A 25946-nucleotide genomic window follows, 5' to 3' on the forward strand; every position below is an offset into this window, starting at 1 on the left:
TCCCAATTATTGGACTTTGCGTAGTTCACAGTTTCTTGCTTCTCCTTTGTATGTCCCTACATAGCTTTCCTCTCACAGTTTTCTTGCAAGAGTGCTCTGAACTCTGTTGAGACAATTCGACTCAAGCACTCTGAATGAGTGCATTCCCTGCTGTTCCTTTTAAGTGACTGAACACTTGTATACAAAAGCTTAAGAAAGGTCAAACTTTCACATGAAAGCCAAAGACATATAGGTCTTTGTATATTTTTCATAGTTTTTGAGTGAAAAATGGGAGGTGGGCAAGAGAAATCCATATGAAGGCTCAAATGTACAACCATATCGCTTTATATTAGAACCAAAAACAGGTGGACAGAAAATAAGTTACATTTAATAAGTACTACTGTTCTTCTAAACCTTCAGCAGATATGAGGGGAAGGTGACAAAACAGGCCCTAGATAGTGACCAACCAGCTGTCATTTCTGATCTCTTAACCTCTCCTTTTAGCATCCCTCTTGCTTTAGAGGGATATGGTTTCACTGCTTTTCTTTCTTTTGCCTTTATCTACTCTACAGCAGTGTCTGTCCAGCAAGATGTCCTGCTCACATCTACTGCATTACCTTACTCTGCTGAGGTCATCATCATATCTGCCGCATTATCTGTCCCTCCCGATGTCACTATCTTATCTGCTGCATTAGCGTAACCCTCTAAAGCCATAATTTTTCTATCGGCTGCATTTGGCAGCCATTATGACAGCTGGATCTTGTTTGATCATTACCCCAACCTTATTACAGCATTATCAAACCTACTGCATTATCTGACTATTCTGATGGCAGGATCCTCTTATTTACTCATGTCCCTTCTGAAGCTGTCATCATATCTGCTGTACTCCCTGATCCATCTGAAGTCAATATGTCAACTAATGCAGTCTTTGACCCTTCTTCTCGTTTAGGTTTATTGGGAAACGTCTTAGCTGCAGATACTTGTAATGTTGTTTTAATATTTAAAACGAGTGATGCTTGTATATTGAACGAAATCGTTAGATTGGCAGATTTTAATGCGCCACTTCAAAGCCATTCAAAAACGCTTCTATAAGGTCTTACCACATTTTCAGGCAGCTTATGTCCCGGGAGGTACTTCACATTCTCATGGTCACTGTTGATGATTTCTGTCAGTTTCCTACCATCAACCTGCTCCTCGAAGACCCACATATTCACCGTAGAAGCAAACTTTTTCAGGGATTTCACATTGTTGCCGATTATTTTGGCAACAGCGGAGCCCCTACAAAAAAAATGGAAAAATAATTAGACAAATTAGAGCACACCAATGGCGAGGCACCCTAGAAATATGTACATCGCACACTGACCTTTTTAGAGACTCTGCACAAAAATGTCATGCAGACAGGTAAAGGGTGCCAGAAAAGATATACATGTATTTGCTGCCACTACAGCTATGAGATTGCTCTGGATAATTTACTTGACATGTGCAATTGTATTTATAAAAGTGTAGACCAGTCTACATTTACGTAAAATAAAAACAATAGTCGAGTCTCCAACTAACATAAAAAAACAGTTAAACTGTGGGTGGTGGGTAAATTCAATGGCACCTGAAAAATCTGGTTAAGGAACTCATACCCCCCTCCATTGGTTCCTAGTTCTAAAGAAATAGAGGTCATTTTCCAAGTAAGTCAAATACTTTCACTACACACCCTCATCACTCTCCCACACATGGATGTTGTATACTGCCAACAGAAACATCAGTTTTGTCTACTGGAGTGATTTCAGTCGGTTGGTGGGGAAAACGCAGCCAAACAAAAGTGCCATGAATTGCAGGGCCAAGGGACACATTAGTTCTTTGTCATTACGGCGGGTGACTTCACCTAATTTACTCTAAACTGGGGGAAATACAATAAATATCGAGTGGTGTTTGTTCAGTTTTGATCCATCCAGTAATGGGCACCATTAGTAGCGAATTCCAAATATTGCCAAACGTATTCAAACCCCCTTCTTCTAAACAAGCCCCAGTAATCTCAATAAGGAGGTAGACCTCAGGATCAGGAGACTGCCTCAAACAACATGCAGGTTTTAAGTGTTACATCCCTCTTCCAATTGTTCAGGACCTTATTTGTAATTAGAAGGATGAACAATTGGGCCTGTGGGTTGTGATTGACAAAAACTTTAAACATGAGTGACCCCTGAACAGTATCAAAGGGATCACCTGGGGTAGGGCTACCAGTTCTGGGATCTGTGATTCCAGTGCTAAACGTACGCGTCCCTTGCAACGGGTCCAGGGCTACCTCTGATGGTGCCAGTCCTGTCAGAGCTTTAAGTACTTGCAACAGGATCTCAGGGCTGGCAGCGGGGCTCTTACAGGGATGAGGTGATGTATAGAATACATCACACATATCAAATAGGAAAGGTGTTGTGTCTTGCAAGAACTTGCTGAAGAACAACCTATTTTAATATTCATTTGCTGGGGGGTGGGGGGGGACTTATCTAAAAACCCTTCCGCCCAAGTCACAAATTGCGAGTACAAACATATAGATCCTAATTCAGAGAATCAGATTTGTTGACATTTACACACACAGATGAATTTGCTGCTGCAGAAGAACTGCTGACAGGTTAGATGATCAGAAGTTATAACTATAAGGTGAGAACAGTGAGGGTGAAGGCTGAGTTGACTGGGTAGGTGGTGACCACCTGAAAGATGCAAACATGAAACGTCATAATGGCTTTTAACACCCAATGTGCAAACTTTATTTTATTGATAAAGGAATGTTGAAGTGGGATGGGGTCTGGATGCAACACACCGAGAAGCAAATACAGGGTGATGATGCTGGACTCCCATGCCACTATATGCACTGCAATCCGCCATGAAGAGTAAATGTGGGGAAACATCAAAAACATATGAAACTCTGAAGCACTGAGGGCAATAAAGAAAAACAGAGGTCTGAAGATGTGCTTGGTTCATCAGCTGGAAGGGACCAGGTGTCTGGCATTTTCAAGGGCCATCCATTAATGGAGGCATTTTTTATATCTCTGCTACTTTAACAGACAATTAGGTTAATTCTGTGAGGCAGACCCAGAGACTTGCACCCAAATGCTCACATCCAGTCAGAGAGAAAGAAGCACACTATTAGTAGTAGGAAAGGTGTACTGGGTAGGAACTGGTCAGGGGAACTTTTGTTAGTTGTTTATTGGCTCTGGGGAAAGGAACCTGATATGATGCTACACCACTGACCTCCTGTTTCAATCACCACGGGTGAGATTCCCACATCTGGAGGTTGGCCCTTATAGATAGCTGAATGTTGCACAATATTATAAGGACTAGAAACTTACTTGTATATGTGGCACTGTGCATAGCGGATCCCAATAAAGCGAAGGGCTCAGGATGCATTCCCACCACAGGGGGAATGCATGGGTGGGAGGGACCACTTTGGACACACAGTACTACTCAGATGCTTCTGTAAGCTTTGTCTTGAATTTATTGAGGTTTTGATGTATTTCTAGTAATTGTGTGTTTAATCATTCCACTAATGTTACTTTTTGTGGTGTCAAAGGTTGAGTGACCTCATGTTCTGTGATGTCATCAAGTACGCTAATACCCGCCTTGCACTCATGTGCTGTGTTTCACAACCTGTGAGCAATCTGAAGCCTTGGTTCCCTCGAACAGCCACCTAAGGCTATCCAGAAAATATTCCCTTACACCAGTCATCCATGTGCCGCAGGAGATGATTGGAGCAGGGTTTGGTTCCAGCCCTTTGGAGCGCTTGAGGGTGCATGCACATTGGAGGACAAAGAACTCAACATTTGTCGTGTTAGGACGATTTCCACAGATTGGAGAAGTAACGTTGGGGGAAGCTAGAACTATTTTGTCCAGTGAGAATACACGGCTTTGAAGAAGCATCCAACATTTTTGTATTTTACTAGAATACTGGCCTTCCCCTCATTCCGGAAAACTCTGCTTTTAAAAGGCAAGCGTAAAGGATATGCATGTGGTGGATGCATGGTGTCTATTTCGGTTTCCTGAATGAGTGATTCCAGGGGCCTCTGCACAAAAAGTTTCATAAAGCCACCATAACACCCTCATAACACAACACTGATTCTCCTTAAAGACACCGCAGCTCTCCTCCCGCAGGTCCTGCATTCACAATTCTCTCGATAGTCCTCTTTAGTCGTCAAATATACACACGTTTGAGTGACAACAAAGTCCTTAAAATAATTGCAACATATACTCATATGTGCATCTCTTCCCAAGACTGCAGCTACTTGAGTGCTTCATCATGCCTGTACCTTCTGAGCTGATGTAAAGTTTGTGACATTTTGGCACTTCTGACACTCTTATGCAGACAATACCAGTAACAATTCATTTGTGACACTTGTTAAGATTTAGATGCCGTGTGTCGTGAAATGTGCTACACAGCACTGGTACCACAGCACATTAAGAGTTATCTGTAAGGATGAGAATACAGAGAGAACTCTGGGAACTGATGGGTAATGGATGTTTAATAGGCAGGGCAGTTTGAAAACTGTCTCAGGTGAGCACAGAAAACAGATCTTAAAACTTCAAGGTTATACAGGATACTTACTTTTAAAAAAGGAAGTTTGACGGGTCACGTGGCTTGTAACCTAGGTCAGATAAGGCGCCATCAGCATCTTTGCAGCAGCAAGTGCTACTCCTAAATGACATGTTTGCTTCCAAAATATGGATGTATCTCAGCGTATTTAACTATGAAAAAGTGTTCCTGTGCTAGTAGCATAACACACACCTGATATTCATTTCATAAGTGCTGCCAAAATGAAAGATTGTAGAGATTCAGCCAGGATTGTCAAGGTACACAAAAGCACTCATTGTTGCAATGTGCACCTATTGCAAAAATACTAATACTACTGCAAAGTATTCCTCCTTCCTCTGATATTTAGCTCTTATCTTTCATAGTTACATCAGATTGGCATTATGATTATGTATTATTGGCATTTTATTGATTATAAGATTTCCAATGTTCCACCTTAAGCCACTTGCCTGCAATGTGGCTTGGCAGTGAATTCACTTTGTGCACAGTGGCACTCCATGTTCTACACTTGCCTCTGTGCCTTGAACTTTCTTCTCACAAAACAACATGAACCCCCTTGGAAACAATTATAATCCCAAACATCTTAAACTCATACCAAAATATCCAGCATTACCCTTCACCGATTACGGAGAACATCCTTTATTACATGTACATAATACACTCCTACTTCAATTCTATACAAAATATACAATCCCCCATCATATCATCAAAACAAAAGAAAAAGAAGGACAGAACAGAGTCCATATAGATCAAGTGCTCGTGATTCAAAGAGAAACAGAAACTAATTAGTTTCCCATACAACAAATCAAAGAAAATCCCTCAAAAAAGATATAGAACAGCCTGTTGGTTATTCCTTTTGCCACATTGAATCAAACTATTATTTCCCAAGCGGAATTAAATCCACAGCTTGAGTCCTTCTGAAAGATAAACCAAATTCAGGCTAAAGCATCATCGTCGACGTTTCGACCCTCTCTCGCTATTGGGCCAACTCCCGGCTCCACACTGGGTCTTCATCAGGACTAGTCGATAGGGGACATCCACATTTCTCCATATAATATTAGAACACCCATCTTCACCAATATCACTAGGTCAAACCACCAATCCTCCAATGGCTGCAAATTCTTCCTGCTGTTTGCGAGGCTTGACTCTGCCTTTTAGAACTTTCTTCAGCATGAAGGACACGCTTTGGTGTGGCAAGTTGAACCGCAAGTGAATAATGTATATTTGGGAATGTTCACAGCTCATGAGATGAATTGGACAGATCTTCGGGCTGGGCAAGCGAGACATATTTCCAATGTAAACAAATTTTCGGTCTGAAAAACACCAAAAGGGCATACGCTCTGAAGAGATGCATTTCCTGGTGCAAACATTTAGGCAGCCTATAGACGGACATTGGCACAATGATGTACCTTCCATCTCTTGGCAAATGGCAAGCCTGGTATCCTTTCTACTGTATGTAAATTAGGAGCAGGAGTTGTTTCTAGCGATTCGTTGACACAAGTTTCCAGGCAATGCTTTTGTGATGTTTCACAAGCATTTGCCTGTGGTGTTTCCTGTGTTTCTATCAAGCACAGAGTTTTCTAATGAGCACACATTGGCTTTCTAGGAGAACTAGTACTCCTGTGTACTACCTAAGCATGCCAGAGGCATAAATACTAAACTATTTGGGGCATGGCAAGATGGCGTCAAGAGCAGATGTGCCATGCCAAGCATAAGCCAGTGCAGTTTGTTCATACAGCCGCCTGCTGTGGGCACAGCAGGCCAACAGTAGTGGAGGTGGTGAATGACTCTCTCTGGCCCAAGGTGGGTGTGAAACCACAAAGAGTACTGCAACTGTGAGGGAGGCTGCACAGGGCACAATCACCAGGTCTCGGCACTTTCCGCATAGCGGGCGCTGGTGGGTCAGAAGGGAGAGCCCAATTGAGTTGGCCTACACAGCTTGTGGGAGTGGGCTGTCTGGTGTCATCTCTGCTGCCGAAAGTCAGTGTGGAGCAGCTGAGGGGCTCCTGGTGGGGTGGGGAGTGGCCAGGAGCTGCAGGCGGGCTTGCATCAAGGCCCTACTGTCAGGCTCGGGCTGTGTGAAGCACCTGGCTGGGGTGACCCATCCACCCTGCTGTACCTGAGTCCCAAGAGGCCTGCACTGTGACCAAGCAAAGACCTATAAGCTGATCTGTGCTCGGACTACCGCCCCGAGCAAGCCCCAGAAGATGCAGGGCCTGTGAAGAACACACAACCAAGTCCAAGAGCTCATGGCACAGGATCTGCCACACAACTGGAGGTGCGACTGGATACTCATGAGAAGCGAGGTGGGGGACCTAGGAGATTGTGAATAGGAGAAGAGTCACGGGGCCTTACAAAGATCAACTACTCGAGACGAGCTCAGAGTTTCTGATTTATGCTGATAGGGAATAACTGCAGACCCCGCTTGCCCCCTCAGTTCTTTGTGTCTGTAGGGTCTCTCACTGATGCCATGGGAAAGAATAAAACTAAGCCTACTCAGAACACTCACCTGTGGCCACAAAGGAGCTGGCGCCGTCGGGAGACTCCATAATCAGCCATGCAGATACCATGCTGATGTATCCACGCATGCCTGGGGATGCACTGTCAGGATTAATGGCAACCCTAGATATCTTTCAGAAACAATCGGGACTCAAAGTGATTTGTACTAAGTCCTGCAATTTCCCTCTTAGGAAGCAGCTATCATACGACGGGATCGTGATCCCAGACACTAGACTTGTTGGCACCCAACACATTTAAATAGCCGGGGTCCAAGTGTATCACGATGACAATGACGTGGTGGTGTTCAATCCAGGCAGGATCAGGGTGACTTCTAAATACTCCTTGCCATTCTAGTGTATGTTACCTTTGTCGCTGGTGGGCTGCACGGCTATCGCCAAAATTCTCATCCTACCGCAGTTACTGTACAGGTTCGCTGAGGACGCGCTTCTACTGCGGCGCACCTTCTCTTTAGACCACCACACAAGGCTGTTGGACTTAATCTGGAGGGAGGCACAAAAAAAAAACCACTCTATAAGACAGAACTCCCATTCGTGGAGGGAGCGCTATGGGTTCTCAACTATGAATGCGGCAGTACAACTGCAGCGGCTGCGGCGCTGTATTCACACATCTGCCAACCCAGAACGTATTTCACTTGAGCAAGAGAGAGGGCACAGCAGACTGGTGGAATGGTTCTTTACCAGCGAGCCCACTGGGCCACAGCTGTCCAGAATTTATATAGTGGCGTTAGCCTGTTGGATTAAATTATTTCATGCTAGAGGTGGCCTTATCCCATACTCTCCATAGCTCCCGCACAAAAGACATTGCATGCATTCTTGACACACACCCATGGGCCACAGTCGCCGTCACAAAGGCAGGGGACCTATATAAACAAGGCAAAATGGACACGCTTTCACAAATGATGGACACCCACAGACTCAGACTGGGTCTTTTTCTGACATACAGAACGTTGGCGTATGTGCTGGCTGACACCTGGGGCCAGGCGGAGCTGTGGAGGAACACAATACTACGCTGCCTACTAACACACGTGGAAGGGCACCGGGCTGTGGCAATTTTGTTACCGCACTGCAAGAACAGATAGCGAAACCGTGTGACAATATAAGAACAGGATGGCCCAGTGCTTGCAGACGGATATCACGGCCAAGCAGTGGACAGATGCCAAAAGGTACACCAAACTAGTTGAGCATAATTCAATACTCAAGGTGCTGCAATTTAACTACTTGCACCAATCTTGCCTTTCTTCGAGGCGCATCAGCTGCATGTTCTCAGCCTCACTCTCTGTATGATCTCGGCTAATGCACCAGAGGTGTTCTTTTGTCACATGGTATGGGAATGCCTGGATATTTGAAAAGCTTGGGCTAGCGTTCTGACCCATGTGTTGGATCTGGAGGGCAGGGATTTGAATCCTAACCCGGACTTCTGCCTATTCGGCTGTATGACTATGAACAGAAAGAATATATTAGTGTGCCACATGATCAATCTAGCATCAACGCTATATAAGCGCTGCACTGCCATGACCTGGAAGGCTTCTGAGCCTCTCCCGCAAACATCGCTGTGGCTCACAGACCTCCAGAAGATGGCCACGGTGAAACAGACAGCCATGTATTCAACGTGTTGAAGGTCTTGGACACTGCAGGGCTTTACAACAAGGGAAGCATATATCATCAAACTAGAGGTTTGACTGGACAGAAGGCCGCCTTGACTGGTGCCAGTCACGAACATGGCCTATTGCGAAGGGGAACTTTAGCAACACAAAAGGATGAAGGACAGAGTGTTGAAACTTTTCAAACATTCACCCCCAGTCACAGATCCGGGTTTAACCCATCGTTCTTTTGCTCACCATTCCACCCCAGTTTGGAACCAGCCATATGCAAATCAGTTGTGATGGGGTTCCATTAGATCCCTGAAGGGACTGATCCACAGGGAAGAGTGGGGGGGACTCGAAAGGTGATGGCAGACATAGGTGGGAAGGCCCAATGATAAGGAGGCACTTAGGGGACCAAGTTGATAGTTTACCTTAACAGGCAGTAGACTGGAGGGTGAGCACAGCAGGAGCAACGCGTGGATAGGTCCTGAGATGATAAAACATGCTAACGTTAAAGGTCGTGGGGTCTATGCTTTTGTTTCTCGTTTTACTAGTATACAGTTCTGTTATCAGTTAATTGCTCTATATTTCCTGCTCCCTAACAAGATGTCGATGTTACTGTGGGAAGAGGTTGGCTGTGTCATGGGGATGGGGGTTTACAACGAATAACACCCTACTGTAATTAGCTCGCGGTTTCTTCCGCAATTATCTGAAGTGTACTCTTGTACAGCCAAAATGTAAAACCAAATAAAGAGCCATGAAAAAAAAAGTATTCAAATCTTTCATTAGTTCCTTGTCAGAACTTATTTCAAAAAGTTGCTTTGATTAAAAAAAAAAAAAAAATCCTGGTTGGATGGTCATAAACAGGGTGTACTCTCTCTGATATGGCCGGGAGGGGTGGAGAGGTGACAAAGTTCTATTCTCAAAAAGGCACTACAGTTATCTTGTGTTTCAAAAGCCAGAGATGCATAGATAGAACATAGACACATTTTTAACACGCGTGTCAATGTCAGCTTGTAACCAAGAGCTTGCACGATTTATTGTATGGTTCACGTTTGTCTGTGAAACTGTCACTGGTCCTAAAATTTGACTCAGTGAAAGGTGGTCATTTTATCCCAGAAGCTGCGTGGAGTAGAGATGAAAGGCAACAATGTCAACTTGCAACACAGGGAAGGATCAGGAGACGGACCATACCACTGTCTGAGCATCAGGCATATCAACTCTCCCAGTCTGAAGTAGGTGAGAGCCAACCTCAAGCAGGTTCATTTTGCAGACAACATATGCGCTTAAAACTACCTGTGACAGCCTCTCAAGTGCTGATGACACCTGCAGAAGATTGGTGGAGAGGGACCGTCATCTCAGAGCAGGAAGACTAAAAAGTGGGGATGGAATACATCACAGAAAATGGATCTAATGTAGATATTAGAATCGATGACTAAACTGTCACAAACAAAACGCTCCACGGGATCAGAAGCAAAGAATTAAACCGCTGAGAGCCTGAAAGGCCCAAGTAAAATGAGCTATAAAGCACAACAAGAAGCATGGATCTAGTCTGGGAATGGAGGGGCAACAAACCATGAGGATAACATAGTGACCTTCAGATTTCCACATCATATCTACATAGGAGGAAATAGCCCAGTTTCACCCATCACTAGATTCACACTTCTTTAAAGGATACCTTGGAAAACTAAAAACTTGATTTTGAATTTTCCACAAAAAAGCAGAACAAGAACATTGCTGAGTTTTTGGGGGGGTGGTGTGTGTGTATATATATATATATATATATATATCAGAGGCTACTGGGCCTCAACTATGGGGGTGGGCTGATGGCAATCATGCAGTTGCCCCCTCCACTGTAAAGGCCTACAGCACTCGGGGAGATACAGTGCGAGCCCGGGCCGCCAGGAGTCATGCATGGCAGGGGTGTGGAATTTATTAAAATATCTACTTGTCCACGGGACAGGTTGCTTCTCAAATCTACTTGTCCTGTAAAAAGATCTACTTGTCCCTTTGGTGCCATGTAGTGTGGCGCCAAATTATGGCAGCAATCTCATTATGTAAGAGCTCTGATAATAGCCTCTCTGATTATGCCAGGGCTACTACCATAGTAGGGCTTGAATACTTGCAGTTTCAATCCCTACTGTAGCAATTTCCTTATTTTTCCACCTTTCTGCAGATCTGCATACTGGGGCTGGAGGAAGCAGTAAGCAATAGTTCCAGGGCTGGAATGCCTTTGAGTCTGCAAACCTACTAACCTGCATGTTTTAAAGATCTTCACCAGCTTCTCTCTAATATTTTCCCATAATAAGAAAGGTTGGACATTTACTCCTGACAATGGCAGAATTAGAACTTCTTCCAGGGTTGGGAAGAAAGTGGCTGGAGGGAAAATGAACTTGCAAATGCTCAATAGATTTTCACATGAGCAAATCTACACATGCGTATTTACCCATGCTAAAATACAGTTCACAAATATTTTATAGGGGTGCGACATATACCATGGGTGCACTTTTGTGACTTTCTTTAAGAATTTGGGGCCACATGTAGGTAGGTTCAGATTTGCGACGCCGACCCGCAAATTGCGAGTCGCAAATCCGAATGTAGGATGGTGTCCGTGACACAATCTGTGATTGGCAAGGGCGTCGCAAATGCACACCTCATGAATAATCATGAGGTGGGTCGCAATTTGCGACCCCCATGCGAATGGCGGCCTCACAGGGATGGTGGCCTGCTGGAGACAGCAGACCACCATGTCTGTGACTGCTTTTCAATAAAGCAGTTTTTTTTTTTTTGTAATGCAGCCCGTTTTCCTTAAAGGAAAACGAGATGCATTACAAAAACGAAAAATGAAACGTTTTCGTTTCATTTTTTCAGAGCAGGTAGTGGTCCGTTTACAGTGACATTCACAATGGGGAAGGGGTCCCAGGGGGACCCCTTCCCTTTTGTGAAAGTGTTAGCACCCATTTGAAAAAGGTGCAAACTGCGATTGGTTTGCGCCCGCGTTCGCAAAACAATCCTACATTGCACTGCGAGTTGCAATTAGGAAGGGAACACCCCTTCCTAATTGCGAGTCGCAAACCCGTTTTGCGATTCGGTAACCAGGTTACCGAATCGCAAAACTGGGTTTGTGCATCGCAATGTGCTTTTTGCATGTCGCAAACAGCGAAAGTCGCTGTTTGCGACATGCAAAAAGCTACCTACATGTGGGTCTTGGTCCCTAATTAGGTCTGGTGTTAAAGACATTTTGTTTTTATTAAACTTCTATTTCTCTCTCTTTCGGCTGGCTTTACTGTGAGTGATCGCATTCTTCTCTTCCACAAGGAGCATATTGGCACACAAAGTAGTTTTGTTCAGTGTCAGGAACTACAGTGGCAATCAGTGACGTAACGAAACTGGAGGGTGCCCCTTTGCAAAGAACATGGAGGAGCCCCCTCTCCAGACTCACTCAGGGCAGGTGCTGTGCTGAAGGGGCCCCCTGGATGGCGGCTGCGGGGCCTTTGTTATGCCACTGGTGGCAACGTGTGCTTTTAGAGTTCAAAAACTTTTTTTTTTTTTTGCCAGTGTTTGTTACAATGTTGAGGGCCTGGTAGCTCCCACAACAATAAAGTGTTACAAAAGCCATGTCAAAACAAGACACGCATTGATGAAACTAAAAGACTTATAAAAATATGTCAGATCAGTTGGCTTTGTCAGTGTTTGTTTATTTTCATGCTTCCCATAATCGTGTTGAAAATGGTTACACTGATTTTCCATTAGAAATATTTTTGGGAAATACTAGCATGCATCAAAACATTTTACTAAATGACACCTCATTTGCATCTAATCAGAGAGCATTCTGGGAGCATTATACTTAGCCTCATAGCCTAAACTTTTCAAACATGTGTATACACGTTTTTTTTATTTGTACTGGAACCAACGTCAGTAGTGAAGTGTGACCTTAAAACATTTATTTACAGCACTCACCCTAATAATGAAGGTTTTCAAATAATGAACCATAAATACAAGTTCGAACAGCATTATCTTTTGGAAACACATTACCTCAACTGTAGAGAGTTCCACTCTCTGTAAACAGGCAGCCAAAGGGTTTGTGCTGCAGAGGGTTGGGCCTACTTGTCCCAAGGACAAAGTAAACATACAACTTGTTGCCCTTGACCCCAAACAAGATGTCCCGGGCATCGGCGATAGGAAGGTTCCAGGCAGAAACCGGGAAGTGGTGGGTATAAGCAATATGAGAATGCACTGGGCCTTGCTCCTCCTTGAGTTTCTCTCTTCCTGCAGGCCCAGGAGGAAGATAGCCTTCTAGGCACTTCAGGACTCATCAACAAATACTCAGCTCAGCGACACAGGCTATTAAGCAAACATCAGCCTTGGTGGCACCACAGTTGTTTCAGTATTTTGCAGAGCTCTGTCTTCCTTGGTAAGAAAGTACATGGAACTAGACCAAAGTGGGGTAGTTTGGGTTCCACTTTTATACACAGCAACCAGACGGAGAATGGTCCATCAACTGTCTCAAACTGTGTAACTGGTTTGAGGTGGTTCTTCTTTCAAGTGTGTTCTTCAGACTGTTCTCCGGACACAGCCTTTGTGTGATGCTTCTCACAGCAGGTAACATGGGATCTGTCTCTATCATTTAACAAACACAGCCAAGGCATATAAAGGTGTGAGGTTTCTGCACTTGGCTAGCATCAGTCCAACTGAAGAGGTAATCAGGGTAAGGCAAAAGGGTCTGGCTTACCTAACAACTTCCTCGACTTTCACAAAAGAGTCTGCAGTCCTACTCCTCGCCCCTACTGTCCACCAACTGGCAGTGCCCAGGAAGACTAATCAGCAGGTCCTCGCAACAAAAAAAGCGTCAGAGAATTTCTAAAGGGAGCCATTTATCCATTCCTTCATTTCAGTGTTTGGGGCCCCTCCCTCCAGCTATGGGAATGCAAAATACTTCCACTGTCTGGGAGCAAAGTCATCAGCCTACATCTTGTGTTAGGACAGACCAGGGGAATGCAGCATGATCCCACTGACCTTTAATACTCTGGCACACACACACCAAGCATGTTCTACACTCGCTACAGAAAGAGATGCACCATAGATGTCAGCGCATGAGCTTGGAAACACAGATAGGAGTGGAACTTTACACAGGTAGGCCATTAGGCCTCAACCAAAGTAACCCAAATAAAAAGGCGTGGTCACACTACAGATATCTCAACAGTGCTAAGCAGCCACACCATCTCTACGCACTATTCACCATGACAGAGACAGTAGTCCACTGACAGTACTGAAACACACTTTAAGCACCCATCCAGGCTAACAATGGTCAGAGACAGGCTTCAGCATACACATTTAAAAGGATGAGATTGTGAGGGAAAAAATAAAAATTCTGGGGAAATTCAGATATACAAGCAGCTTGGCACTCAGGGCAAAGGAACACACGTATACGCCAAGCAGGGGTCCTTCCTGTCCAAACAAATCACATGGCACATGCAGATGCCCTATGTTTGCAAAAAAAATAGAAAATACTATTTTATTGTGTTTTTAACATCACAAAGCTCATGACCGCCAGATGGTGATGATATTAACAGTCACAGAATAGTCACCAAAGTACGGCTAAAGCTCCAAGTACACCAGGGACAAAATGTGTAGCCACAGCAACATCTAAATATGTGCACTGTTCTTCTAACATCAAAACAGGCCAAAAGTAAGGACTGCAATGCCAGAGACAGGCAAGCAACAGCGCCACTGCAGGTCAGGATAAAACAGCTTGAAAGAAGAATGAAGTCATGCATGTGTTCATCCTTGAAGGAGAATATAGCCAGGAATGGATGACAGAAGAATAAATAGAATTACTGATTCACCAGGTAATTCCTCATTTCTATGCCTTCAGGATCCCACACATAATATTCGTTAACTCCACCACCACAACCACTGAGTTGCAGATTACCCCGATAACAGTAACTCGGGGCAAGGGGTTTGAAAGAGAATTTGGGTTATGATACAAAGACTTTGTAATGAGGCCCAGAGTTAGGATACAAATCTCCGTCAGTAGCACAAGGGAGGGTGAATAAAAGCTCTACGAATACTCCTGCTCTGTTTTTTTATGTTTAACTTGATAACATGTGATGCAGTGGTGGAGGGGCTGTTAGATGCAGGGGGTGCATGGAACGTGGATGTCTCCTTCCCAATTCTATGGCACTCTTAGGTGTGAGAACGACATACAAATGATTGTTCAACAGCCAAGCCTGTCTTTCAGATCCATTTCGGACGTCACCGACTGCTGGCCACTACTAATCAGTCACTTACTTGTCCACAATAAGACTGAAACCGAATGAGCTCTACAATCCTTTGAAAGGAAACTCTGCCAAGTGACTAACTCTTATGCAGCCCTACTGGCCCTTTTGCAGTCGACTATTTAGATGGCTGCAGTTTGTGCAAATTGCCTCATGACAAGTGTGACACTTTTAGCCAGCATCTCTTTGCCTCCATGGTCTGCAGTTTTGCTATTTTTCGTTATAAGACCTGTCTCCAAAATATCTGCATGTCAAGTGCTCTTTGCTAATAAACTAGAAGTTGAACGAGACCACTAATCAAAAGTACAAAATGACTAGTATCCCAAGTTAGCAATCCGCTAAAGGCCGGTTTGAAAGATACAGGCACACATGCAATAAACTCCACATTATTATTACCAAATTAAATCAGGCAAGTATAACTTATATAAATGAATGGATTGCTAAAATTATAAGAAAATGACAACTCTAATCATTGCATTGGGGACTCTTCCATCCATTGGGTCATTAGATCACTTCTCAGCACATGAAACACACGCACACACAAAAGAGATAAGAACCAGGTCACCCAAAGAGGCTCTTAAAGGATCCAGGCCAGTTCCAGAATTTATAAAAGTTCAAAAGAACATTACCTCTAGCAAAAATATTTACTCACCACTTGGGACAATGAAGAGGTAAAAAAAACACAACCTTTCAATAAACGTTATCGCCAGCTGGTAATGACCATGTCTTCAGGTCTCTGCCATTGTCTGAAAGATAGTGTTTTATTCACTACAAGTCGGTGACTGGACCAGGCCAGGCAAGGTGTTTTAATGGTCCTGAACACTCGAAGGTAATGCATCACATCGACCACAGAAGCTAAATCATGAGTAAACAAAGGGAAGATTCCTTATTCAAAAGATCAGGCATATATATCCCCAAATATTCAGAAATTGTTAAACCCTGATCAGTAGCAACAACGTGGGGCTAAAACAGTTATTAATCACATTTGCTATCTTGTTCCCCAGCCATCTCACTCAAGCGGTGTAGGATACGGTAAAGAATACTTCACAAAACAACTGCAGAAATATATCGGTCGATATCAACATTACCAGCAGCCATTCCTTCAAAATTCAGAACATATCTGAGGGTCCCAGCGAGCCTTCACTGACTGCAAGAGACGTTTCCACTGATTGCCGGGAGAGCTGTGGTTTTACAAGTTCCACCTGCACTAATTACCAGAAATGATTTTAATATCCTGGAGCTGGAAAATGTTCCACCTATATTCGCCTCTCCGAAGCACTACTTGGCCTCTTCCAATTAACAGAAATCACTACAAATTAGCTAAAATAGAGAAAAACACTTATGCTTTTACGCACAAAAAATATTTTTGAAACGCAAAAGGTCACGATGCTCAACTTCTTTGGAAGCCCAAATCCTTCAGGTCTTCCTTTTGCCCTCATCTCTCCAATCTCGCCAATCCCTTTAGCTCTCTGGGACTGCTATAGTTGACATACTTCCTGCCTCTGATTGGTAACACTTTCGCAGAGACCAATGATTGCTCGGTGAATCAACCTGGACAGTCACAAAGCTCTCCAGGTAACCTAATCAACGTAAAAGGCGTAACTGTTGCTTACCGGACAAAAATAATTAGTTCATGGAGCATTTAAGCTTTGTGCATTTACACGTGGATCTGTGTTTCAGTAAATCCCATACCTGTAAGTGGCTCTTGCTATAATGGTTATATAAGTGTGTAGGCTATTTGTGTATCCAAGCAATCTCTTTATTCATCACTTAGTCGCTCTATGGGTCTGCTGCATGCATAACAAACCTGCAAGAACAAAGAACAACACACAACCCAATACACAAACTGGTTATTGAGTTCGATAGCAGGCATCATGGAGGAGGAACCCATACAGAATATAAAGTCTCTCTACTGTAGACTGCTTTATTGTAGGCTCAAAGCACAGGTGTACAGTCACAGGGGTATAAATCCATGGTAATGCCCTGAATCACCAGAAGGAGGCAGCATCCCAGCACAGCCACTGCTTGCACACAAAATATTTATGCACATCACATTTCCAGGCTCACTCTTGAGTAAGGACTATGAAGAGTAACAATTGAACTTGGCGTAATGAAGATTACTAAGAAGCATTTCACTGCCTTAGTATACAAGGCTCATCGCTCACTCTACAGGCACACCAGGATACAACCGACTTACCTTAATTCACCACACAACACTGTGAAGCGACAACTCAAAACATGAGATACAGAAGATAGTATTCTCTATCCTAGAACCCCTATCTCTAATGCCTGAAGGGAGACAGGCTGCAGTGGTAGCTGCCTTTTATCAAAACTTTAAAGGAGCTGGGATCCGCTGCTTCAAACATGCCTCAGTGCACTCAAACACCAGCACAATGCAATGTATAGTAGGCTCAAAAAGATGTTGGAATCAATGTAGTATGTAGGTACTTAGAATGCTTATGCTATGGGGGAATTACATTTTCTACGTCTTCTTCCTCAAATAATTGATTTTTGAAAAGAGTGAAGTCAAGTTTTATTTCTAACTGTGCTAATAACACAGCTATCCAAACAGTGCAAAGACTCTAACCTTCTGTTGCACGGTGGTGCAGCAGATGGGTTTTTAGCTTTTCTCAAGGCCTGTCTAGTCGCGGTAAAGATGATTATTTTTAACAGTTTGAAGATGTTTTTGTAACCTCGCTGCTTGCAGCAAAACTTGTTGGTGGTGACAGGTTTTACAAATGGCAACAATGCTCTGTAGGGGTCTCTGTTTTTTTTTTTTTTTTACCCTTGGAACTCTGAGGCATGGCTCCTGTGCTTTCGTAGATGTCACTTTACATCTTGTAGGGGGCCCTTTGGGGGCAGCTCACCTATAGATGGTACGATGAAGTTTCTGCGTAAACAAGTTTTACCTAGGGCCTTGAAAAACTTGCATAATGTGCTATAGCGTCAATACACAAAATGCATCTCGCACTCAAAAAAAGTACCTGAACAGTCCAATAGACTAAAACTTCAATTTGTAAAATATAATTTCAAGTTGGTTTCCAGTCACTCATATTCTGATTTGTAGTTCTGCAATCAAATATTATCTGAAAGGTGCCTCAGATAAAATATCTACCCGAAATGTTCCTGGAAACCCATGTTAAAGGAACTGCTGTTAAGGTTCAAAACACTGTAGTTCAAGTTTGGGTTTGTAGCAACACACTCAAAAACTACCCAAACGGTCTGCTTGGGTAAAAAATATATATCAAATACCACTTGTGTTCAAATATTACCCTAATGGTATAGCTCATGTTAAAATGACTCTCCAAAATTACACAACAGAATTGTAAATTGTATTTATATAGCATTTACTAGCCCTGGAGAGGAGTTGAAGCACTTTGCGGCAAGTAGCACACCACTCAGGAAGTGCCAAAAAGGCATAATCTTGGCAAATTCGTATAAATCGAATTACGCTGCAGTATTAAAAATTCCACAGGGTCTGGTTTTTCGATTAAAAATTTAAAAAGGTAAAGAAAAAGCAAAAAAAACTCAAAGGCTAAATGTGTTTGGCAGGCAGTCACTAATATTTATTTAACAAAAGGATATTAATCTGAATTGCTTAAGAATGCATAAAAAGTAGGTGGGGCCTGGCCATTATGTTTAATGCTCCAAAGGTTATCATCAGAGTTGTATGTACTACTAGCACTGCACCCAACGCTGGGGCTAGTTTGCTCCACCATCACTCACCAGTTTCCCGAGCCCACGATGCAGACCTTCAAGGGAGCAGACATGGTGTGGAGTGTACAGTGCACAGCAGCAGCGAGTACCTACTGAAGGTCTTTCCCAGCTCTGCTGTTTCAAGGGACAAGCACATAAACTAGACTTGCTGGGCTGGAATAACAGACCCAGTATAAAACACGCTGTAAGGGCATCATAACGACGCGACGCAGAGCCCCGAGGCCTGATGGACATTGTAGTTCGAAGTAAAATTACTTCCGGACTACTCCCAGAGAATCTGGAGCGCTAATTTACACACAGCGCGACGTAAATCTGGCGGCCATCTAAGTACGGCGAATTTTCTCGGCCTGCTATGATTTTATAATTAGGCACAGTGAGTGTTTTAGTTTGGGACAGATGACACCACTGAGAGCGTTGACGAAAAGCAACACGGATAATGTTACGTGCTAACAAGGGGTACGGCTAAAGGCAATGGGTAACCGTGCAAGTGCTAACGTGCTGCCTAGAGGGCCCGCCTCAATAGGAAAACACATTGTCAAAGCCAGTAGGTATCACGTATGTAATGCCGGCTATTGACTTTTTCAGTGTCTTTTTTTAACCATGTACATAGGCATGGCTTCTGTGTATTGTATAGCAGCCCTGCCAGGTGCCACGCTTCGGGGGTTAGACCTTGCATGCCAACATTTTACAAAAGGGAAGTGGGAGCTTTTAAAGAAATAATCAGGAGAATATATTCTATGTCAGGACCGGAGGCGAAGATTATGCATATCTTCACCTCTGCTGAATCAGCCTGGCTAGAGAGTCACCTCTAGTTAGTGTGTGTAAATCAATCCGACAGCAGAGCACTGAGTTGAAATGAATGATAAACACAAGTAACGTTATGAGTGGTGAGAAGTGCATATTTTTACATTTTAAAGCCTCATTAATTAATACAATCACTGCGGATGCGGTGCACCTAACCATAAAGAAACAGAATTGAATCCTGGCTGGCACAATGAGGAATAATGCTTTGTTCTTCTTTAATATATAAAACAATTAATTTCCAAATGTATATCATATGCTAAGGTAATTCCACATAACTTAACATTGATGTAAAATATACTGGTTTGCATTATAAATCCTTAAGTAAGTAATGTAATCACTGCAGGTGTGTGTGTGTGGAGAAACAGAATCAAGTCCTGTTTGGTGCAGTGGTGAATAGGTGAATGTTGTATTCAAAGTGCAATGAGGTCCTAGCCTGCAACCAAAAGCATTGTAAATATGTAAGTCACTACTGACAGTGGGTCCGGTAAAAAAAAAAAAGTGTACACACAAAAGACAAGCTTAACAATATGAGGCTAAGTTTAATGCTCACAGAATGCTCTCTGATCATATGCAAATGTTTCCAGAAGCTTGTAAGCAAGAGTGATGATTCTTTGCTTTCAAAATAAAATGTTCCGAAAAAAATGCATGTAGGAAAAAAAAAAAGTTTCGGTACTATGAAATTTTAGGTGATATTTCTTAGAAGCGTCATTTAGTAAAATGTGTTGATACATGCTAGTATTTCCCAAAAATACTCCTAATGGAAAATTAGTGTAACATTTTCAACAAGATTATGGAAAACATGAAAAGAAGCAAGCACTGGCAAAGCCAACTGATCCTACATTTGTTGTGAGTCTTTTGGTTTCGTCAATGCATGTCTTGTTTTTACATGGCTTTTGTAATGCTTTATTGTTGTGGGAGCTGGCAGGCCCTCACCATTGTAACAAACACTGGCAAAAAGCAAACAAAAACTCTTTGGTCGCAAAAAGCACACATTGCCATCAGTGGTGTAACAAAATTCCCCCAGTCACAAAAGTGCACCCATGCTACATGTGATTATATTAGTGGCTTTCATTAATTCACAAGAACTTACAGAAGTAGACCAGGAAATCGTACTCCAAGAAAATATTTGTGAACTGTATTTTTGCACAAGCAATGTGTAGATTTGCTCATGTGAAAATCTATTGTACGTCTTCAAGTTCATGTTGACTCCAACCACCTTCTTCCCAATCCTGGAAGAACTTCTACTTCTGCCATTGTCAGGAGTACATTTCCAACCTTTCTCAGTATGGGGAAAGATTAGAGAAGAGCTACTAAACATCCTTGAAACATTCAAGTGAGTAGGTTTGCAGACTCAAAGGCATTCTAGCTCTCAAACTATTGCCTACTGCTTCCTCCAGCCCCGGTACTTAGATCTGCGGAAAGGTAGCAAAATAAAGAAATTGCTATGGTAGGGATTGACATTGCAAGTTTTCAAGCACTACTATAGTATTTGCCCTGGCATGACCAGAGTGGCTATTATTAGAGCTCTTACAGAATAAGATTGCTGCCATAATTTGTTGCCGCACTACATGGCACCAGAGGGACAAGTTGATTTTTTTACAGGACAAGTAGATTTAAGAAACAACCTGTCCCATGGACAAGTAGATATTTTCTTAAATTCCACACCCCTGATGATATGGTATGGTATGCTACAGCCTGCCTTTGTAAAATGTCGTATGGTATGGCCTGTCAATATATAGTATGGTATAGAATTGTATGGTATGGCCTCTAACTGTATAGTATGGTATGTTATGGTATATCATTGTATAGCATTGTGTGGTATGCTCTTTCAATGTATAGTATAGTTTATGATATGATATGATATTGTATGGTTTAACCTGTCTTTGTATAGTGTGGTATGGTTTATCCTGTGACTATCTAGTATGGTATGCTACAGTAAGGTATGGTATTGTATGGCATGCCCTGTCATTGTATAGTATGGTATGATCTGATATGGTCTGTCTTTGTATATTATGGTATGCACTGTCATTGTATGGCATGGTGTAGTTTAGTATGATATGGTGGTGTAGTTTAGTATGATATGGTATGGCATGAACTGTGATACTCTAGTGTGGTATGGCATCGTATGGTCATGGAGAGAGAGGGCTCAAAAGCCAAGGAAATGGAGGCAGGGAAAGGCACTTGAAGGGAGGGGGCAAGTAAACGCACAATTAACAGATTGGGAGAAAGTCCAAAACAGGGTGATCCAAAAAGAAAAAAAAATCTGAATGGGTGGAACCCAATTGCAACATATGGTTTGGCCTGTGATCTTATTAAATGGTATGTTATGGTGTGACCTGTCATTTTATGATTTTGCATGATATGGCCTGTCATTTTATAGTAATGGATGGTATGATATGGGATGCTATGGTATGGTACAACCAGCCTTTGTATAATGTCAGATGAGATGACCTCTCATTATATAGTGTGGTATGAGATAGTATAGTATGGTATGGCCTCTAACTATATATGATGATATGTTACGGTATATCATTGTATAGTATGGTGTGGCTTTTCATTGAATAGTGTAATATGGTATGGTGTTTGTATGGTTTGGCCTGTCTTTGTATAGTGTGGTATGGTATGGTTTGGCCTCTAACTGTCTAGAATGGTATGGTACGGTAAGGTATGGTTATAGTATGATATGATCTGATAAGGCCTGTCGTACGTTATGGTATGCACTGTCATTGTATGGTACAGTATGGTTTGTATTGTATGATATGGTATGACCTGTGATACTATAGTTTGGCATGGTATCATATGGTAATGGAGAGAAAGGGGTCAAAATCCAAGGGAACGGAGGGGGGCAAAGGCACATGGAGGAAGGGAGCAAGTAAATGCAACATCAATGGAATGGGAGATGGCAATGGAAAGGAAGATCATTTCTGCAATACAACTGAAATAAAAAAGACAGAAAAATGTAAGTGTAATGTGTGCTCCGAAAATGAACTATGGTGTAACGTGTTTGAAGCTGTAACAATTATGGCGATACTGAGAGAGGGATTTGAAGCCACACGGACAGAGGATGGGAAAGAGTGCGCAAGGGTAACATGGATGGAGGAAAGGAGGATGAGAGTGTTACGGGGTGAACGAATACGCTCTCACGACTCAAAAATGACCAATCAGACTCCTCTTGGCAGTTTCAAAGACAGTAATTACTAACTGTCGCGACAGGAAGAAAAACACTGCGGACTGCACATCAGCCCTGCACAACCTGCCTCGACAGTTTTTCTCGCTCATCTGTTCACAGACAGGCCCTTTTTTACAAATCTGTACAATACTTTATTACACGTGGTTAACAATAGATAACTTGCAAGTTACTGATTAAAATTGAAAACTATTGAAAGCATGTGACCCCATAACCCGCAATTTCTAGGTTAAGACATTACTCGCACTTTTTATTATACCTTCGACAAAGGTTTATGATGGAGAATTCTTTGATCTATGAATGCATATTTGCTCTTTTGTGAATCTAATTTGTTGAAGTCTGTGCTGACGGCATTGTGTGTCTGAAACTCCCGGGTGCTCAACATTTGGTCTCTTTCCTTTATCAATTAAAAGTTGTGCATCTGTGTGCTTTGGGCTAATTCAATTATGAGTACAGTGTCTAATCTGTCCGCAATCTTGTTTGTAGGCACAGAGAGTGTGCCGGGTACGCATGTGCTTATGTCGTAAATACCTGCAGGATGCTCAGACATGAGTTGGCCTTTAACAGATAACCCTTTCATGTTCTTTATTCTGCTCCATCTTTGCATGAACCTTTCTTCTTACTCTTGTCAGTGTGGGGGCTTGGTCTAAACTGTTTTTTGATTGTGAACAGCAGTTTGGCCTCTATTGGTGATGGATGCTGCACAGTGTTTTCACATTAATGTTCATGGTAATGCACTTATTTTGTACATTTTCTAAAACAAGAGGGAGTGGACAATGGCAGCACAGATAAAGGAAAGGCGGGTGGAAGGGAGGGTGCAAAGGCAACACAGAAAGACATGTCCGCCATATAACAAAACACAGCAACTTTGGTAAAAGTATAATAAACATGTGCAAGCTAATAAACTTTCTCTACCATGGTGGAGTATGTTTGAAAGAGGAGTGGGAGCGGAACGGAAATAGACAGCCTGCAAACAGATGCAGTATTTAGGAGTGCTTCCTAGAACCTAAGGTCGCCGAAACGCATTCCTGTTTCCCATCGTTGCAATAAACAAATTGATTTGCACATTCACGGGGTTCCTGGTAGTCATTTTGAAAAGAGGAGATTGGAGGATATATATATATATATATATATATATATATACATGTGTATATATATATATATATAGATATACATATATATGTATATCTATATATATATATACATATATATATATATATCTATATATATATATATATATATATTTATGCCAAACACTCCCTTCCGATACAAGGAGAACCAGGACACCTCCGAAATATAGAAATCCAGTTTTAATTAAGCAAACAGCAAAAACTCCAACGCGTTTCAACGCACCCTGATGATGTAAGCAAAGAGAAAGACTCCCTCTTGAACTGGCCTCAAGCTTCTGAAGTTTTGGATGCTCCTGAGATCGAGCTGCCTGAGGGGGTAGAGGATCCTTCTAGGTCATTAGAGTATGCGGAAATACATACACTCCCGGGGGAAATGTCCAATCAAGATTTGAGGAGCAATAAATCTACGTCTCCTCTCAAATTAACCAAGGGAGATTCACCAGCCCATTGATGGGCGATGCTGGGAACTTAACTCATACGGCCCAAACACTTGGCGCAGGACTTGAAGCAACTGGGGCAAAGGAAAAGGGGCCTGACTGGCCTAAAGATGGAGGTGATACATTTTATTCCTTAACAGAAGATTCAGACTTCACCAACAGTGATCAAGGTTCAAGTGAAACCGGAGCTAGTATATCCTCTGAATCTGCAAGCTTCTTATCTCTTGCAGAGACCACTGTACGACAGCAACAACGAAAAAGCGAGGGGCAGGCCCTCCACCCAGACCAGGAAAGCACTTAAATGGGACTACTCAGGAACGAATCTGGTGAGAACAGCGGTGGTGCATACCCTCGAGGCCCAGGCCAACGTGGAGAAGGGAGGTGATGCATTGGTATGTAGCTCGGTTCCCAGCACCGGTGTGTGACCGGGCGGTCCCGGCACAGAGTACTACCGGTGACGTATCGGAGGGTTCCGATACGTCACTTCCGCGTCTCCCCGTTGTCGGGGAAACGCGACGAGAGCGAGGCTGGCGGGAGGACGTTGCCAGGGAAACCAGTGTGGTTTTCCGGCACGGCAGGATAGAAAAGAGAAACGCGCCGCAACAGGAAGAGAGACCCGTGGAGCGTGAGGAGAATAGGAGCCCGGAGGAGATACCCAAGGAGGAGGAGAACCCTAAAGAAGGACCGACGAGGACGGGAGGACGAGGAGATCCTGGAGATAACGAGGAACCCGAGCTGGATAACCCTGGAAGGAGAGATCAACAGGAGGACCGCCACAACGCCAGCCACGACCCTGGAGGGTCGTGGCTAAACAAAGTACGGTCCTTTTGGACACAGAAAAGGGCACAAATCTAAAGGGGACTGGGGAGGGGATAAAGGAGGGGTGAAAAGGGAGGAATAAAAAGGGGCACCGTGACCACCACATGTGAGACACTTTTTTTCCCTCACCAATCTTAGACTATGGTCAGGTCATTCCCCAACTCCTCACTGGCACCAACCCCATCCTTTTGTTCTCACCTTTTCCCCAGTCAGTGAGAGTAGAGAGAGTGAAAACCCGGTTATAAACCCCATACTTACCCTTGCGTTTTCTGTCCTTCTGTTTCCGGTACCGTCCTGGATCCACCTGAGAGAACAAGCCAGTAATTCCACCTGAAAGAGAAAACAAGAGAAACAGGGGAAATCACCAATCCGGGAAAAGACGAACAAGGCCATAATTTCAGGAAAAACCATCCCCACCTTTGTTATAAACATTTCTTTTTTTTTCACCATTTAATTTGAATAAACCACTTACCTAAGCAATACCACCACCACTCCGTTGCATTTATACTGTTCGATCTGTCACAGTGGTGTCAGAAGTGGGATCAGGGGACCCCTCCCAGACAACCGAACAGTATACATAATGAGTGACACCCCCTCGTTGGAGGATATGATAAAACAACTGGCCGAAGGCCAGCGACATCTGCAGTTGGTGTGGGAGGCACACCAACGAGAAGCAAAAGAGGACAGGGAAGCCTAACAGTCGGCTTTGAAAAGCCAGGCAACAATCCTCGCAAATAATCAACTGGTCCACGAGACGGCCATGAAGAAATTAACCGAGACTATTGCTGTCAGTAAGGTTCACCCCAATGTCCCAAGTTCTGTGTTGCAGAAATATCAAGAAGGTGAAGACCCGAATCCTTTTTCACTAACTTTGAGAGAGTGGCTTCGTCAGCCCAGTGGCCGGAGGATAGATGGGGTCAGTA

At 43.2% G+C, this 25946-nt stretch overlaps 1 protein-coding gene across 2 annotated transcripts in view; it reads right to left on the reverse strand.

Annotated features, from left to right (window-relative positions):
• The window catches only part of GPD1L (glycerol-3-phosphate dehydrogenase 1 like), a 78651-nt gene extending 59831 nt beyond the window's left edge, over window positions 1-18820 (reverse strand). Inside the window, exons 1-2 of one of the 2 annotated variants that reach the window (XM_069211996.1) lie at window positions 18656-18820; window positions 1080-1257 (exon numbers count right to left, since the gene is read on the reverse strand). In XM_069211996.1, coding sequence (XP_069068097.1) covers window positions 1080-1257; window positions 18656-18699 — 222 coding nt within the window. In that variant the 5' untranslated portion in view covers window positions 18700-18820. Of the gene's footprint in view, window positions 1-1079; window positions 1258-16017; window positions 16094-18655 lie in introns of those variants that run through there. The other variant, XM_069211997.1, reaches the window with a different exon arrangement.
• Window positions 18821-25946: the final 7126 nt, after the last annotated feature.

This window comes from Pleurodeles waltl, chromosome 10, assembly GCF_031143425.1.
Source record: "Pleurodeles waltl isolate 20211129_DDA chromosome 10, aPleWal1.hap1.20221129, whole genome shotgun sequence".
Taxonomy (NCBI): Eukaryota; Metazoa; Chordata; class Amphibia; order Caudata; family Salamandridae; genus Pleurodeles; species Pleurodeles waltl.